Source organism: Chiroxiphia lanceolata, chromosome 4, assembly GCF_009829145.1.
Source record: "Chiroxiphia lanceolata isolate bChiLan1 chromosome 4, bChiLan1.pri, whole genome shotgun sequence".
Taxonomy (NCBI): Eukaryota; Metazoa; Chordata; class Aves; order Passeriformes; family Pipridae; genus Chiroxiphia; species Chiroxiphia lanceolata.
This window is the reverse complement of record NC_045640.1, coordinates 50,015,440-50,034,722: the sequence shown is the minus strand read 5'-3', so window position 1 is coordinate 50,034,722 and position 19,283 is coordinate 50,015,440. Positions and strand designations below refer to the sequence as shown.

The window sequence follows — 19,283 nt, the reverse complement described above, 5'->3', positions numbered from 1 at the left end:
TAATCATAGAACAGCCTGAGTTGAAAGGAACTTCAAAAGATCATGTAATCTATGCTTTCTTGGGAAAGGGAGCCTTGATGATACTGTCTAGTGCACAAATGATGCTTACCCAGCACAATCATTACTTAAAAAGCCTTAGTGAGATTCTTGAAGAGCAGACTGTAGAAGAGAGGTGATTCTTACACTTTCATCTGTAAGACTGATAGTGAGGTGATGTCCAGAATTCTATATCATCAGTTTAAAAAGAACTATGAAGGTCATATGGAGAATTTAGGAAAGGGAAGTGAGAATTTAGGAAAGGGCTGCAGGTAGTTTCTTAGAATGTGATTATTCAGGCTCAGTTTCTGAAGTTAATCAGAAAAAAGAGTTGAGGAATGATCTGAATACAACATAAAAGTGATTTTATGCATAACTCATTTATGGAATAGTCTCCAGTATGACAAGAGCTAGTAGCTATAAACTGAAACTAGACAAACACAAATGGGAAATAGGACATTGGTAGCAAAGATAACTAGATGTTGAAATAAACTGCAAAAAGAAGTGGTCTTTGCTTACATGTTTTCTTATGTTTAGCACTTTTTCCCATTTAAAAAATGTGTAGTCAAATGTTTGTTCTTGACTGATCATAATAATCATATATAGATTGAGTTCTGAAACAAGTTTTGTAATGTGCTTCACTACTCAGCAGTTGTGGTTTAGGTATTTTAAGTAAAATTTTCAGTTCTCTCTGCTTTTTTATTTATATTGGAAGCTTAAAAATGTTGGTGTTCGAAGTTCTGGTACTCCTCCTAACTTCCATGGTTTTTTAATTTTAGTAAAGCAGATTGCAGTTCCTCCTAGTACAACCATTTCTACAGCTTCATTTTCAAATGATGTTCCACAACCTACAGCAGTTGTATCATCTTCTGGTTCCAAAGATCAAATTAAAGGTGAAGATGAAGAAAAGAAAAAGAAAGAAAAAGTAGAAAAAAAAGGTACTTCACTTTTCTTATCTGTGATAGACAGCTAAGGTATTTAACTTATACAAGTGCTTTTGCATCATTTTGGGCACAGAAAAAAACCCTTTCATACAGCTACAGTAGGAAAAGTCATGTGCTAGCTCTTAAATCTTGAAAGTACTTGAAGCTAATGAGGGCTGCTACATAAGCTACAGATTCTCCCTTAAATGGAATACATACCAAATGTTGTTTAATGTGACTGAAGTTCCTTATTTAAAAAAAATCAGCAACAACAAAAAACAAGGCATGTCTGTTGGACAGTACTTTTGTGCAAGTGCATCTCGTATCTTAAACTCATGTTTTACAATCGTTCTCTATGCAAATTATTTTTGATTTGCTATGAATAGATTTGTACAGCTTTTCAGAATTTGGGTATTATGCTGATAGTGCGTTGAACCTCTTGTTTTTCTGGTGAGCTGTTCATAGGCTGTTATAAGCTGGTTTATATTTTTTGATGTACTGCAGCCTTTGACACATAATATTCCACAGACACAATATTCCACAGAGCTGTAAATATAAAAGCAGAGGCCACGTCATATCAGACAATTAACTGTTTTCCTCAACTATTCAGTGGCTACAAGTATTCAATTGGTAATGAAAAATAAAACTTCCTTATATATGATGAGAAATACAGTGACTTAAATATGGAAAGCAATCTATTTGACATTTTCCTTCCAGTGAGTGTATTTCGAAAAAGGTGAAATACAGCATGAACATTAAATAGTAGCCCTGAACAGGCTATTTCTGTGGAGTTAAGCGTCTGTTGTAGGTATAGTATTTAACAATTGAAGTAACCAATATGTAAAATTCATTTTTTAGTCTTGAAATTGATGAAGTGATGTAATATGTCAAATCCCTTTGCTTTCTGTCACCTATCTCATCTGTTTCTTCTCTGGTTATACTCATATTCTTTGTTCCATTTCTTGCAAACCTCATCTGTACAACTTCTCTGGGTATTGATTCTGTACTGACTCCAACACTGGCCAGAGGAGTGCATTTTTCTCCTTAGCCTGTGGTTTTAAAATGGATGTTTTCAATGTATCTGTATATATATGCTCTTGTAGTGGTTTGACCGTGGCTGAATGCCAGGTACCCACTAAAGCCTCTCCCTCTCCTCTGAAACTCAACAGAGGAGAGAAAAAAAAGACAGCTAAGGATTCATGAGTTAAGAGCTGAGAGAGGTCACTTACTGATCACCATTATGGGCAAAACAGACTCAAAGTGGGGATATTAATTGAATTTATTACTAACTATGTCAGAGCAAAAGAGTGAGAAGTAAAATAATCTTAAAAACACCTTCCCCCCACCCCTGCTTCGTTCCATGTTCTCCCTCCTCCCCCCCAGCGGTGCAAGGGGAAGGGTGTTGTGGTCAGTTGTTGTTTCTACTGCTGCTCAGGGAGAGGAGTCCTTCCCCTGCTCTCATGGGATCCCTCCCACAGGAGACAGTCCTTGATGGACGTCTCCAACATGAGTCCATCCCTCGGTTCTTCACGATACTGCTGTCCCGTGGGTCACTTCTCCATGGAGCGCAGTGCTTCATGAATGAGCTGTACCGACGTGGGTCCCCCATGAGTCCTGCTCCAGCATGGGCTCCTTTCTCCATGGACTGCAGGTCCCCAGCAGGACCCTACTCCATCTTGGTCCTCCCATGGGGTCACAGCCTTCTTCAGATATCCACCTGCTCCAGCATGGGCTTTTCCGTGGGCTGCGGGTGGATCTTTGCACCCTGATGGTCCTCCATGGGCTGCAGGGGCACAGCTGCTCCACCATGGGCTGCACCACGGGCTGGAGCTCTGGCACCTGGAGCACTCCTCCCACTCCTTCTGCACTGACCTTGGTGTCTGCATTGTTGTTCACATGTTCTCACTCCGCTGTTCTCTGGCTGGAATTCTTTCTGCGCAATAACTTTCCGTTCCTAAATATGTTATCACAGAGGCATTACTATCATGCCTAATTGGATCGGCCTTGGCCTGCAGCAGGAATCCTGTCCTGGAGCCGGCTGGCATTGGCTCCACCAGACAGGGGAAGCTTCTAGCAGGTTCCAACCGAAGCCACCCCTGTAGCCCCCCAGCTACCAAAACCTGGCCACAGAAACCCATACAGCCATGTACACATTTGCTGTGTTCTCTTTTCCTTATTCAATGACAGACTTCATTCCTCTTGTAGAGAAATGTCACAGAGAACAGTGAGGAATTATACCAGTGTTAAATTTATCAGGTCTTTCAAATTATCTTAGATAGTATATATTAACTATTTTGATTTTTTTTTCCCCCAGTTTCTCTTTAATTATTGTATATATGATTGACAACTATATCAGTAAAATCAATTACATTAAAAATATCCAGTTATAAACACCAGAGCTTTTCATTCATCATATATGAACTAAAATATTTTTGAAGAGCTATTGCTTATATTAAAAAAATACTGCCTTTTTATTATTGAATGCATTATTTAATTTCAGACCTGTACTAGAACAATGCTGAATGAATCAAATTGCGTGCTGTTTCCACTTTTCCTTTTTTGCTCCCTAAAGTAGGGAGTTTATATATTAATATATGTAAGCTATCTTGGATGAAAGAATAGCAGAACATACATTTTAAAGCACATCTTAGACATTTCTTAATCTCCCGGAGATTATAGTTGTTAAACAAATCTTGAAAATGTCTTCTAAACAGGAAGGTTACATACTTGGTTATGTACGTACGTACAAACAAACCGGATGTCACTTGCTCACCTTGAAAGGAATATCTAAATAGGCAGTTGAGTATGGGTAGCGCTGCTTCACTGTTATTTTATACTATACAGCGTGTGTGGGTGATGATCATGGGTAAAGACTCCACATCAGGACAACCTTATAAACCATGAGAATTTTCGCATACTAGTATATTTGGGAAGTGAAGAATGTTAGCTAAGGTTATCTTGAAGAGTTGCATTGTGGCTGTCACAGTGCAGTCGCGGTGACTTCACAGCTCCTGACTGCAAACAAATGCTGTTAAGCATTAGTAACCTGATGAATTGTGGTTGTCTGGTTTCCCTTTGCTGGTGAAACACCATGGAAGTGCTTACTGGTAATTGCTGATTATTAAAACAAGACTATCAGACTTTTGATATGGCCTTTGGCAGAGTGTATATGTCACTTACACACAAGTTAACTACACTTAACTTCAGGATGACTTCACTTTACAAACAGGAAAATACCTCTGTCCTAAAGTGGTAATTACTTGGAGTATCTAAATTGAAGTGTGTATGATGATTCACCACTGGAAACTGGTAATAGAGGTGCTATCTCTTTACTCTTCAGTTTTACACTGAATTCATGCTTATTTCTGAGACTGTAGCTCACTTTTCCCTTGCAATAGTCATGTACATTACTTGTACTTTTTAAATGTTTATTTCATGAACAAAACTGTCTTTAATAGGTGAAAAGAAGGAGAAGAAACAGCAGCCAGCTGCTGGAAGTAGTGATGCAAAACCTGTAGATGTTTCTCGTCTGGATCTTCGTGTTGGCTGCATTATCACTGCTGAAAAGCATCCGGATGCAGACACTCTGTATGTTGAACAAGTGGATGTTGGTGAAGGAAGCCCGAGGACTGTTGTCAGTGGTTTAGTGAAGCATGTTCCTCTGGAAAAGGTATTGATAAAATTATTCACTGAGAGCTTTTCCTTTCCTAAAGTATCTTAAGACCTTCATCTGTTTTTAGGATAGGTTTTCATTCTGCTAAAAGATTAATACAGTCATGAAAACAAAAATAAAATGCAGATGGAAGTAATGCTTAACAACATTTGCCAGAAAACAGAGACGTACCCTTACCCCAAATTAGTTCCTTTCTGCTTGCAGTGTTTCTATCCTGGGATCTTATTCTGATTCCTCCACTATTGGTACACAGTGGGCTCCTAAACCCAACAGATGTGACTTTCCCTTTAGGTTTCCTACTATGTAGTAGAGAAATCGTAACAACTTTTTTTACTATGATCCAAACTTTTGAAACCTTTACCTTCCAATTCTCTTTTATAGCCTCTTGAAATATTTGGCATGAAGTAAAGCAAAGAGCATGTAAATTTAACTTAGCTGGCAATGAGTAGCTTAAACAACAGTGGAATACAAAATGCATATTTTTACTTCCTTGTGCAGAACAGAATCTACCACTATGCTCTTTTTAGTTGATACTCTTTTGTGTTTGACAGGCATGGTTTATAGATGCCTTGTGAATGACCTAAGGCTTCAAGATTAAATCCTCCTTTCACATCTCTTTTAGAGGGTGGGAGGAATTGACTGAAGGCTGCTTCTAAATTCAAATGCAAGCTTGGCATTTAAAACTGTTGTGTAGAGCAACTGCAAAATGGATCATGAAGGAATTGATCTTAGTGTGGAAAAGCTACACTTTCTCAAATGTCTTTTCAATCCCTATTCACTCTCTGTCCCTGTGGTAAAACTGCAAATGTAGGAGGCAATTAAAATTGTGATGGTTGTTTTTATGCTACAGAAAGTTATTGAACCGAAAAAAATATAACAGTAAAATAATACTGTAACTACTCTGCAGTGATAACCTGATAGCGTCCAGTTGCTGATACGCAGTGGGCAAAATTTGAAATTGCTCATTTTTAGCAGTCTGCTTTCAAGAAAGCGTGTAGAAAAAAAAATCTTAAAAGCTTTTCTAAATAGACTTACAAACATGAAGTGTCTACAATGAAATGGCAGTTAAGTAATTTTTAAGTCTCTTTAACCTTCTTTCAGTTTGGAAAAATAAGTACTGAAGTACTTGAAGTACTCTGAAGTACTCCTTAACAGAGAATTAGGGATCATCCTCGCATGTTTTTTGAGAACACTTGATTTGCGTGTCTGTTTTTAGTTTCGGCAAGTCTCTATTAAGACAGTAAATTCTTAGGGGCAAGATTCCATGTTTTTGTGTTTTTTTGAAGTGTTCAAAAATGGCATGTGTCTACTGCCATATATTTAGATAAAAATGTATCCATCAGATCAAGCACTGTAGCTATAATTCACAAAAAATTCATCTGTTCATGATTTCATTGTTTGATGTGGTAATTTAGCAGTGTTTGAGGCTGTAGTATTTGTATCATCTGATGTTACTTTTGGTTAGGAAGCACAGTGTGTATCTTCACTAACATTTCAGTATGCAGTGCAAGTTATTTATGGGTGTTAAGACTTCTTACATGCCTACTTTATATGTGATATACTGTGGTTTTGTTCACATGGTGCTGAAGCCACGCCAGCAGTTGCACCCTTAAGTATCTTGTACAGATGTGTCATCAGTAACAGGGATATGGAGGGATATTGGCATGAGATGGACCATGCCAATGCTGAGCTCGAAAGAGCAGCAGCTGGGGACAGTTGGAGAACATTCTGAAATATCAGTAGGAATTGACAGCTCTTCTACCACTGCATTTGGCTTTTTGAAGTGGATCTCTGTGTGTTCCTGGTGTCAATACCTGTGTCAGGCAATCATTCTTGAAATGCAGACAGTACTCAAGTGTTGCTTTTTGAAACCTCCTAAAATCCCCTTTAAGAGAACCTCGTCTCAGTGATCAGAAGTGAAGGACAAAAATGCAGGACATGTATCTTAAACTTAGCAAGAAGAGGAAAGGCCTCTACTGGCCTCCAGAAACACTATTCTACAGCCATTCATTGCAAGAGGGTACATCACAATTATATCTGTTATGAACTATGTTGTCTGAATTTTATAGCGGTAACTCTTTTTTTCCACTTAGATGGCTTGAATTTTTTTCTTTCTAGGTCATTGTTTGTGTTGTCCATGCAGGAATTAGCAAGTACTGGAATTTGTTTCTTTCTCTTAGATAGAAAGGTGATAATATTCTTTATACATACTCCTGATCTTCTAATTTTCTTGATATAGGCTGCAGAGAAAACCTGTTTCTAAGAATCCTAAAGAACAATGCCTAAATCACGACTGTGAACTGACGCATTCTGTGTCATGTGAGACACCTTTCTTAAAGAAAACCACTTTTTTCCTCTGCTTTTGTAGCATTCTGCTTCAAGGCTATATTAAAATCTACTGTTTCTTTTCAGACATCAAGCAAATAGACATATCTGTTACCGAACTTGTAACTTGTGTTTGATGGCAAATTTAAGATCCAGAGAAACATGCAATAAATTGAGGATGGCTTTTTGTTGCTGTTGGCATTTCAACTTGCTCTGGTTTTAAAAGAATCAGCATATTGGTTTTAACTTGTATTCACTAGACATTACAGTCTTTCATGGGATCTTATATTGAAATATATTTGGCTGATAGTCAGTTTTACAGGTAACTTCAATGATTATCTAAGAAAAAGAACAATTTACCACTTGTGCTTCAACTATAAGGCCTTGGCTTTTCTGTATGGTAAACTTTGGAGTTTATTTTTCCCCATTTTAGTTCCTTTGCCTTGTTTCTCCTCTTTCATCCTGCTTGATTCTACCAACATGTTGGGAAAATACATAGTTTCATTCTGCATATGAAGTAGCTATGAGTCCAACAACTGCACCACTTCACATTTTTGCTGAAACTAAATCAGTTTCTTACTAGTTGAGTTGTCAGTTTTGAAGTTCCTGGAATTCTGAAACTAAGCGATTGACTCTTCGAAAGGCCAGCAGAGGTTGTAACTGTTTTAAGGATATTACATTTGCATTTCTTTTGCCTATTCTCAGCTCATTTACGTACCAAAGATCTCTGGAGATTACAGGGTCTTGTGGACATAGACATGCCTCTGTTTGTGACCTTTGAGTGTAGAGATTTGTCCTAGTCTTCTTAACCAGAATTTGCTTCACTCAACATACGCAGAACAAAACAAGCACTTACTGTTTATCAGCTGCTTTTTAGTAACACCCTGTATTTCTGATAGAACTTCTCAGGTACTGGGAAAGGGAGTCAGGTTTTTTCCTTTTTTTTACTTTTTACTTTCTTTTCTTTCTGCTCAGTCTTATCTGTCAGGAAACTACCCAATTTATTTTTGCAGTTACTTTTGAAAAGCTAGATTTTGTTTTGTTCCTCTACAGGGTTACAGAGAGTGACCAGCAGAATTCAGTAGAATAACTGGATCTGACTCTTAGTAGCTGACACATTTCAGGGTTTTATTTACCATATACTTTAAAAAAAAAAAATCTCATAAGAGCAATGCAGGTAGAATGATACCTGAACATTAGTTTCCTTGGTGGTTCATAAGCGAAATTTTTTTAGCTTATTATGCACAGATACAAAAAGTCTGCTTTTGTAACTGATGCTCTATTTTCTATAAACATTACAAGTAAGTTCCTTCTATAAAACTAGCACAACCAGTTAAAAAAACCCCCAAAACCCAAATCCCAAACTAAAAACTTTTGCATTTATTTAGGTCTAGTTACTTTTTTGCTTTTTTACTTAGGGTATAGTCCTGTATCTGAAGATATTTTAAAAATTGAGCCATTTTTAGTAAAAAGGGAAAAAAAACAAGCTCAAAATTAGTGTTCTAGTTTTGGATGAACATCTTGGGGTGGATTTTTCTTTTTGTTTTATAAAAATAGTTATTTTACCTTGTGGGTTTTCTTACCATTTATTTGTGAAATCAGTGCATATATCTTAGTATTAGAGCAGTTTTTTGAAAGCATTTGAAGATACTTCCAGGTAAAAGTGATGGAATACTCAGTGTTTGAAATGTTCATAAATACTTGTTTATTTAAGAGTAAGAATCTTTTAATACAGAAATTTCATGCAGTATATATAAACATTTGGGCTGTTATGATACGAGAGAAAGGAATGATGGAGTGCTAGTTTTGTTTTCTGTAAATTTGATAAAGATGATGATGTCCATTTCTGCATTAATGCAGTCTGGTTTGCCAGTTGTATAATCTGTAATAAAAAAGCAATGTTCTGAAGTCCAGAATTTTTTCCAGTTAATCAAAACTAAAGTTGAATACCAAATGCAGAAATCTTGCTTTTTTTATTATATGTATCCATTCACTAATTGTTATTCAGTGATAAATAATGCTCCAATTTGCATTTAAGTAACTGACATGTTACAGCTGTTTCTTGTGTTTTGGGCTATTTGTATCCATAGCAATAACTCTAAAATATTTTCAGTCAATGGACTGCCTTGGAACTTATGCAAGATCAACTTTTCCTTATAACTACTTTGTTTTGGTTAACTGCATTTTTACTTTTTAATGTGTTCTATTTGGAGAATGTATGATCAAATACTTTAAATATTGCATGAGTTTTATTAATTATTAATCCTGCAAGTTTTGTTCGAAATTTGTATTGTAATGCACAAAGACCAAAATCTAGAAATATGAAATAGTAAAAATAATGTGCACTAGTAGCATGGGAATTAATACATCCTTGCTTTATCTCTTAAGAATGTTCAGGGTTTCATTTTAAATAAGTTTGAAAGAGTAGTTTGTTATGTAGTCTAAAGCGTGGCAGTTTTCTATAACAAAGTATATTGTCTCATTTACTATTATAATTTTTAATAAATTAAAACAACGAGGGGAGAAACCTATTTTTACAGGCTTGCTGTAACAAACTGCAATGTACAGCCATTTTCAACGGTTAAAAAAAATTCAAAGCTTTTGGGTTGAATAAAAGTTTAAATTAAATTTGAGATGTAAGTGAGCTCATTACGTAAAACAGCTATACACTTCCAATAGACAAACTGAAATTTTTACCTGTGAGCTAGCCTAATTCGTAGAGTGGTTTTGTTCTTATTAAATAGAAATTGTTTGATTAATATTGCTATATTGAAAGTGGACTGAAATGGAGGTCTAGAATGAGTAAAGATGGAATGCAGGTGGAATGCTTCACCTGGTTTTTGGATTTCTGAATTCCATATTTTATATTTACATGATAAGTATGTCACATTTTGGCATTTACTCCATTATTCATTGGCCAGCTCTTAGGTGGTTTAAATGTTATTTGTTACTGGTGTCCAGGCATTAAAATTGTGAAACTGTTGCACATGCTTCTCTCATGCTTCTCGTGTCATGTTAAAATCTCTTCATTGTAATTCTTTTGTTATAATAAATTAATGGGAGTCCCTAAAAACATGTGGCATCTTAGGTACACATATCCTTCTGTTTTCTTCCCCCAAGATGCAGAATCGGATGGCAATACTACTCTGTAACTTGAAGCCTGCAAAAATGAGAGGAGTAGTATCGCAAGCGATGGTGATGTGTGCCAGCTCCCCAGAAAAGGTGGAAATTCTAGCACCCCCACCTGGAGCAGTACCTGGCGACAGAATCACTTTTGAAGGTTTTCCTGGTAAGTAGGTATTCAGGAAAATGGTGAAACCAAGGTGACTTCATCGTTGATGCACATAAAACAGCTTTTTAAAGCTGGCTGCGTTTGTTGTTGAAATTTTCTGGATTAGTTATGTTAATATATCTTTTTATTCTTAGTGTGCTAATATTGTGTAAATGAAGGATTGAAAATACTTAACCATCTGTCAAAAAATCGGTACTTGAAAAATTGTATAGAACTTAAATGTAAAATACCCAGTTCCCTTAAGTCGCAGTAAACATTTCAGCTTTTGAAATGTGCGGATAAATGTATTTGCACTTTGCAAGTTACAGTAAGCAAGTGTAAAGCATCTTTCCCTGTGTCTCAGGGCAAGTGTTGAAATCATAAGTTCTTCATTCCAGCTTCTCTCTGTTAAGGAAAGTGTCAGAACTTCAGGTAGCTTTTTTTTTTTCTTGAGGAAGAAGGGATAAGAGAGGATAGGTGTGGGGGAGTGGAAATCTGTTTATGAGAGGAGCCTATAAGATTCAAAACACCAGGGTTTGTTAGTTTGTCTGGGAGGCAGTGTCTTTTTAGGTCCCAAAAGACAGACGTTGGGCTTCTTCCCACTTAATTAAATCAATAAATCCATTTTATTTTCAGACTATAAATAAGAACTTAATCAAATTTAAACTTTCTCAAAAGATGATTTTCATCCTTTTTTCCACCTCCCTCTTGACTAGGAAATGATTAATTTCTGACTGCATTTTGGGAACTCAGGCGTCATAGGTGTAGCATACTGGTGAATGCTTCCTCCTAGCCAGTGAATGCCAGTTCATTATTATCACAGTCTAAAAGGGATGCAGGCAGATCAGCTTCTCATTGCTGTATTGTTAGCACTGTTATTTTTATAATGGTTATAGGTGTTTTCATCAGGACGTGCTGGTCCATTAGGATTCCAGTAAGAAGGGCACCCAGAGTCTGTAAAGTGTCATTTAAAGTGGCGTTTATTGGAGCTGATCCTGAAAAGAGGGACTAGTATAAATAATCTTATATTGCACAGATGCAACCTCCTTTCTACTTGAAAGGAGGTTGTAGCCAGATGGGTGTCGGTCTCTTCTCCCAGGCAACCAGCAGTAGGACAAGAGGGCATGATCTTAAGCTGTGCCAGGGGAAGTTTATGTTGGATATTAGGAAGAAGTTTTTGCAGAGAGAGTAATCAGACATTGGAATGGGCTGCCCAGGGAGGTGGTGGATTCACGGTTCCTGCAGGGTTTTAAGGTGAGATTGGATGTGACACTTTGTACCATGATCTCGTAACCATGGCGGTGTTGGATCAAGGGTTGGACTTGATGATCTCGGAGGTCTTTTCCAACCCAGTTGATTCTATGAGTCTGTGAATGCACATACAGCAAGCTGTGTACTCTCTGTCCATGAGGAGAGTTTCCCCTCTTTTGGTATTTCGAGCTATTGTTGTATTTTCTTACATATTGCGACTGTCAAGCAGAAAGGAAGTTCATGTGAGAACTTGATGCTTCCCTGTTCCCTAAAGGTGAGGATACACAAGTGGCTCAGTTGCTGGTACCATGTGGGAGCTGCCTGCAGACTCCTCTGTTACAATCAGCTGCTTAGATTTATCCTGCACCCTGCAGCACAGTCCAAACCCAGACCTATTCAGGTCAACTGTTACGATCACAGAAGTCATGCTAAATAGTGCTCTTCTGGTCAGGATAACTGCATCACTTTAGCTTAGAAAAGAAAGTGGTCTAACTCCCAGTATTTACCATACTGGGTAGAGTTGTCTCTGTGTGCATTTATCAACAAAGTATTCATCTTCAGGATGAATTTGTTGCTCAAAAGTTGGCTTTCACATGTGAGAAATGGTGTAGCTTTCTATTTTCTATATAGAACCATATTAACCTTTTAAAGCTATTGCACCTCTGACAATTTCTAGCTGTACAACAGTGTTTTTATTTATGAACCTCTTGGCAAGCTCTTATGTCCCTGAGAATAGCTCAGTTGTTCAGAGAATGGTGCTAATAATGCCAAGGTTATGGGTTTGATCCCCATACGGGCCATTCCCTTGAGTTGGACTTGATGATCCTTGTGGGTCTCTTCCAACTCAGAATGTTCTGTGAAATCTGTGAAATTTTGCATGAAATACCTTTCATAAATATAAATGTATATAGGTATTTTTAAACTTCTTGTGAGTGAAACTGTAATGCTCTAAAAAATGTATTTTGGTTGGAATATGATAAAGGAAGCAATGCTCTATCTGAGGTGTCTATGAAACAGAAGCGTACCTCAGCTTGGTGTGATGTTATGCTCCAATTGAAAATACTTTAAATAATACTGTATTTAAGAAGGAAATCAGTCTGACAGCTTTATTTTTTCAGTTTTAGTTTCCTGTATTAAAAATATACCAAGCTTGCTAGCTGAGATGCAGAATGGCTAAGCTATACTGAGATCTTAAAGCCTTCAGCAGTTGCATTGACTAAATTGTAGGAATACTCATAACTTCTAGTAGTTATCTTTAGTAAAGATAGATTAAATGTTGAATGCGTGACCTTTTTTACATGCAAGGATACACTCATGGTGCTTTCTGCTGCTGTGGAAATGGATGTGCAAGAGAGAGCATCAAATTGTAGAGTAAACATTTGTAGAGCATAAGGCCTGCAACATGATATACAAATTAACCTGGGCATGTGGCATTTTTGAGGGGTGGAGGGTCTTTTGTTTGCTTTTGTCTAAGATACAGCCTTACTCCAAACTTATAAGTAGCTTTGTATACTTGACATTTGAAAGTAATGTGATAGCAGGTAGTAGTGCTATTTTGCATTGTGTGCTAGTATGTGAGTTCACCAGCATATCTGTTTTTGCACATGAGTAATGAGGTAAGTTTTGTCAAAGTAATTGACCTGGTTAACTCCGGTTGGTTTTGGTTGGGTGTTTGGTGGTTTTTTGCAGTGGCAAAAAGCTTTTCCTAGAGCAAATCAGTTATAGAAAATTTCTCCTAAATTATTTCCATGTGTTAAGGTATACAGACATTGTGTTGACATTTTGATTCTTAAAAGGCATAGAATAAGCTAAAGGTTGTATATAAGTTCTACTGATTCTGAATTTATGACCTGCAACCAGTGATACCAAGGTTTTGTATGCTTTGTATCAGTTCCCTTCGCACAGGGAGCCAAAGACATGGAGCTCTGATAAGGGCCAAATGTAGTCTTCTACGACCCCTTTGCAAAGTGTATATATCCAGGGCTATAGATTGTAGTCTGAAATATGGCAGCTGTTTCCTAATATTTTGTAAAGAGCTGCTCAGAAACAGTTATAGGTGTGAGATTAAAGCTAATAATTGACTTTGAAAATATACCTAATGCTTAATAGTACAAAGTAGAGTGATCTATCTCCTACTTACATAAAACTTACTTCAAAGAATTTTAAGACTTGTGATTTTATTATCTTGAAGTGAGTAGAAAAATGCAAGGAAAAAAAGCACTGGTGGGTGGAGACTTAGAAAATCACACTGACATCTGCCTCTAACTTTATTTGTTGTTTACTTGTCTTTTGCATGTTACTGTTGTTAACACGGTTCTTTGATAAAGTTTTTGTTTGCTTTAGAGTTTTTAATTTCTTTTGTCTAGATTGTTGCCATTTACCTTCTTGTCCAGATGATTAACAACACTTTGGTTGGTTGGGGTTTTTTCTGGTTTGCTTTTTTTTTGTTTGTTTGTTTGAGTTGGGGTTTTTGTTTTCTATGGGGCTTTTTGTTGTTGTTTTGTGGGTAATTTTTTGGTGTGTTTTTGTGTATTTTGTTTGGGGTTTTTGTTGGGTTTGTTTGGTTTGGGGTTTTTTGTTTGTTTTATTGTTTGGGTTTTTGGGGGGGTTTGTTTTGGTGTTTTTTTTTTTTTTTTTATTGCTGAGGTGAAGAAGCTTATTGAGAGACTGGAAAACTGTTTCTAAATTTTTAATGGGATTGTCTGTCTGTATCTTCTACTCACTCACCTTTTCTGTGCTAAAATCTCCCTCTTCTTAGCTGCTCTCACCTTAAAGATCATCTGACACTTCACTGATAGTGTTACAAGGACTCCTTGCTATGTCAGATGTCATTTAACTTCACTGCTTAATTCTAACCTTTTTTCTAACCATAGCAACCAAATATTTTTAGAAGAGTAATTTTAAAGCATAAAGATTTAGTTTGAGTACTTGAACTTGAAAGAACAGCTGGGTCTTATTTTACTTCGAAGTATGAAAGCCTGTGAAGTAACAGAAGCACCAGCAGCAACAATTACAGCAACTCTAAAACACACACACAGCTGCCTATCAAGCAGCTTGGAATCAAGTTATTTTTAAGCCTTCTCTCTCCACCATACAAAATATTCATGAGATACAGACTAATTTGCTTTGACCATTTTAGTCAAAGTAAACAAATAGTATCTTGTTGCAAACTGATTAAACTTTTCTGCAGCAACTGGAGAGTTTTCCTAAAACCATCGTGAGTGTTATAGAGGAGTGATTTGATAAGCAATGCTGTTGCCTGGAGGAGTGTTCTTTTTTTTTTTCTTTATTTGATGTCTTTGCCCTCAGTGGAACTTAAACACTGTTTCGTGCTCTAGTACATGAATCTTCAAGATCTGCTGGTTTGGTTTTTTTTTTTTGCATTAAGAGCTTTCTCAAACTTTTATTCACCTTTAGCAGAAAAAGTCTGATTTTTAAACCATAGAAAAATTATTCCAATGTATGCCTGTAGATACTATAACCTCCTATTCAGTAATTGCAGTAAGATAGCAATAGTACTTGTATATTTCAAAGCTACCTGTGAAATCTTATTTCTGATAGCAGTATAATTGATGCTTTGATGCCAAAGGAATCAAAAATCTTTTAAGTTACATAATTAAATTATCATTCTGGTCTAAGAATCACTGGCAATTTAGTTAATTACTGTCTCTTTAAAAAAGAAAAAAGTGGTTAGCCTGTAGTTAGCAGGTTTCTTTAATCAAAGCTTTGGTGCATGGATGTTTTCCGTGACTTTCATCGTTATAATCCACAGTGAGGTAAGTGGCATTAATTTTTCATAAATTCACACATCCGTGTCCTTTTGCCCCTTCTTGTGCTGAGATATATTCCTTCAGTAGTTTTTGAGCTGTTACAAAGTGGAGAGGTTTCTTGCTTATTATGAGAATTTAATTCGTAATATTGAAACTGCTAGACTGAATGACATGTTTAATAAAATTTGGGACCTCTTATTTGGCCTTTTTATGTAAACAGCGTGGGAAGCTAATAAAGCTATTAAAAGCTTCAATTTATTTTATTTTTAGAAACCCTTCTAAAGAAATATTTTCTGGGAAGAAGGAATGCAGTGAGGAGAAGGCATAGGAAAATGCACAGCCTAGAGCTCTGGTAGTATTTAAAATTGGTGCCTTTGCTAATCTAATATGAGTTCACCACAGATCCCAAGGGAGCTTGATGCAGGATTCCAAAGAAATTTATTAACATTCAAAGCGTGTTTTTTATAATAAAAGTCAGGGTTTTTTCTTAATGAAAAAAACCCCATGTGCTTTTTTTATATTTGAAGAGGGGAAAGAAAATGCACAGTGGATCACTTAGCATTCTGTTTAATGATTTTATATGCATTCACTTTGATCTAAACCCACATCTGCTTTGTTCATGAACTTGAGCATTGAGTGGGATTTTTATTTTTGTGAAAATGCACAATTAGCTCTGAGTGTTTAATAATTTGTGGTTAATAATTTGTGGTTAATAATTTGTGGTTAATAATTTGTGGTTAATAATTTATTTCAATTTCTTCAGTTTTAATATTAATTATAAATGTTACATAGAGATAATTGTTGATGTTATTGCTAATATTCCTATGAAATACTAAGTGCCCTCTGGTAGTGAAATAACTTGACTGCATTATTGAATGCTGCTCTGTAATGTTAGCTTCCTTCACAGAAAAATCTGGCCTGGTCTACTTCTCTTACAAAATTACAGATACAGAAACTACAGAAGTTAGACCGATCTACAGGAAGAAATGACACAGTTTTGCAAGCATTTTGCAAGTGCATGAGTAGACTGAGCCATTAAAAACATTTAAAGGAGAATGCCAATAAGGCATAAGGCAGGCTGGAGTGAGGGTAGTTTACTTAACCACTTGTTGGCCAGTCAGTCAGGAATACACCAGGCACCAATGAATTTCAACCAACTTCTAGGAACAGGTATGTTAAAATCCCTGTAGCCTTGTAGCTTTTCTTCCTGAACCTTTGGGAACACTGTAAAGTGGAATGTGAGAGTACTTCATGTTCTGCTCACTTGGAGAGCTCTTCCTCTGAGAGGATGTCAGAGAGGATATGATGACTAGGATTTGGGTTTTGAGTCTTGCTTGTTCCAGAACTTTAGATTTTTATAGTTTAGGTAGAATGGTGCCAATATGCCACTCCAAGCAAGTAAAAATATATAGTGTAACAACAATGAAATAGCATGAGATCCCTTTCAACATTTAAATTTGCTGTAATTATGTTTAAAACAATTCTTGTGGGATTTGTTTTTTGTCTTGCCTGTGTGACACAAGAAGTCAAAAGCACCCAACAGCATTATGATTAAATAATTTTTTTAATACTTTAATGGAATCTATGTTGTATTAGAATTGAATCTATGTTGTATTAGAATTAAGATATTAAATTTACTTGACCTTTGAACAGAAAATAACAACACAGCAAATTGGCTGTCTTGCTTTATCTAAATTATGTCAGCAGATGGCAATTTATGCAGTATCTTTGCAGCAAGAAAGCTTATTTGGCTTAGTTGTTTCATTTCTACACTTTGCACTTCATGCATATTTAAAAATAGGAAAAATATTTAATACTTCACTGTGCTATCTAATTTGTTGACAGTATTTCCAAACATTAATAGAAGAAACCTGCATTTTGTGGCCATTATAGATCCTTAAATAGTCAGATTTGCTGATATAGTTAGACTGTCAATAACTACAGCATAGGTAGTGTATGCATGAGAACAGAAAACTGAGGCTTATAGAGACTGAGGGCATAATTCCTGAAACCCTAGCTAGCTTCTACTGCTTGGTTATTTTAGGAACCAGAACTTGTCATTAAATAGTACAAAAAATAGCAGAACAGTGTTGAAACTTGGGGCTAAAATTAGAGGTCACTATTCTACCCCAGGACTATTCTTGTTAAAATTCAGTATTTCTCCACTGTAAGGGCATCTACTAAATTCACCTAATTGCTTATAAAAAAGTCATTATTTCTTAAACTTAAGATGCTGACAAACCTGTGTCTTGGTGAGTAGTGTATTTCTGTGGTCCTCATCTACTTAATTCTTAGGAATTATTTTGGTCTGTAGTAAATATGGTAAACTAACAACTAACAATGGCTTAATTTCTTCCTTTTGACAGTGTTTGTGGTCTGTTACAACCTTTTTTTCCCTGAAAATTCAACATTTTGAGAAAGTTCTGGTGACATTTCCTAGATAATTCCTCATTCCAATTAAAGTTTTCATTTTAAGAACCAAAAGTAATATTCCCCCCCCTTAAAAGTGTGTGCATTGATGTTATGTGGGCTGTCAGAGATGTGTACATATGTAGAGCTCTTAGTCTGAGTTGTGTCTGAGCTTAGGTTATTCTTTGTTTTTAAACAGGAGATCCTGAGAAGGAGCTTAATCCCAAGAAGAAGATTTGGGAGCAAATCCAACCTGATCTTCATACCAATGACCAGTGTGTTGCTACATACAAAGGAGTTCCGTTTGAAGTGAAAGGGAAAGGAGTCTGCAGGGCAGAGACCATGGCAAACAGCGGAATTAAATAAATAAATAAATGGTTTTTAGAAACTTTTTCAGTTGTTGAAATGGAAAGTGATGCAAGCACAATAAAAAACATGAAGTGCATGGCTAAGACCCTTTTTGTTTGACTCCTTTTCCAGAGATCTAGAATGTATTATTCATCCATTTTGACCATTGACTTATTTACCATGTTTACTGTCCTTGAGGTTATGTGTTGTCAACAGTTATTAACCACTCAGTGCTCATAACATAATTGCCAAGGCTTGTTCATGGTAGGACTGCAGACAGACAAGTATGTTTTTTGGACAACTTAAAGGTGCAGAGGATCTATGGAGCAACAGTGTCTCATTAAGGAAAAATTTCTGCCATGTTCCTTGTGTGCTAATTGCAGTACTGGCAGTAGGTTAGTGAAGACCACAATTGTCCTTATTCTTCTAGTCACCTTGTAATAGTTTTTCTCCTTTTCTTCCAAGCAGTTTTCATATACATTATAAGCCTTTGCACCTTCATTCTTGCCTGTGTTATCACCATAGTCTGCAGACACTTGTAACAGGAAGATTAAACCATGGTGCTTCATGCCCTAAGATTTGCAAGTGGACATACTTTCATGTCCCTCAACTAAACTGTTACAATTTCATTAAGATCAAAGCTGCTGATTTGCTAAAATGGTTCTTTTATCTAGTCCACCTGGGTATTTCATCCCAAATGATAGGTAGAACTAAGAAATAATGAATCACAAATAGATTGCTGGAACTAGTCCAATACTAAAAAAAAAATAAATCCATTTCCAGTGCCCAAACAGGTATAAAATTAATTGATTTTTTTGTTTTGTTTTGTTTTAATGCGGTTTTTATGCAATGGTACTTTATAGAAAAGATGCTTTGGTTTTAACAGAAAGAGCTTCTTCAGTTTTTACAATTAGAATTATTCCATAGTCATCACCATGACGAGGCTTCGTGAACGAAGATTTGGGAAGGGCTCTACCCACGTTTGTTGCAAGTGCATCGGTGGCTAAAAAGGCCAATACTAGATAGACATATCCAATTGCAAAAGGCACAGCAGAAAGACTCCTTAGGTGGTATATTCTGCAAGACACGATTCTTTCTGCATTGTCTTTTCTCCTCGAGAGTGATCCTGCAGGCATTCACAAAAGCATCAGCAGTGTTATAGATGGTGTGTCTCCAGGCCTCCCGATTGGAGGCCAGAGTAGACCAGTTATGTTGATCAATATGGCCAAGGCTGAGATGTTGTTTTAGGGAGTCCTTGTATCTTCTCTTTGGGGCTC

General features: G+C 36.4%; 1 protein-coding gene across 4 annotated transcripts in view; it reads left to right on the top strand.

Moving 5' to 3' along the window:
* AIMP1 (aminoacyl tRNA synthetase complex interacting multifunctional protein 1) overlaps positions 1-18,110 on the top strand; it is a 38,442-nt gene extending 20,332 nt beyond the window's left edge. For 2 of the 4 annotated variants that reach the window (XM_032685735.1, XM_032685736.1), the window contains exons 4-7: positions 816-974; positions 4,418-4,629; positions 10,078-10,246; positions 17,858-18,103. In XM_032685735.1, coding sequence (XP_032541626.1) covers positions 816-974; positions 4,418-4,629; positions 10,078-10,246; positions 17,858-18,024 — 707 coding nt within the window. In that variant the 3' untranslated portion in view covers positions 18,025-18,103. Of the gene's footprint in view, positions 1-815; positions 975-4,417; positions 4,630-10,077; positions 10,247-16,195; positions 16,255-17,857 lie in introns of those variants that run through there. The other 2 variants (XM_032685734.1, XM_032685737.1) reach the window with 2 other exon arrangements.
* Positions 18,111-19,283: the final 1,173 nt, after the last annotated feature.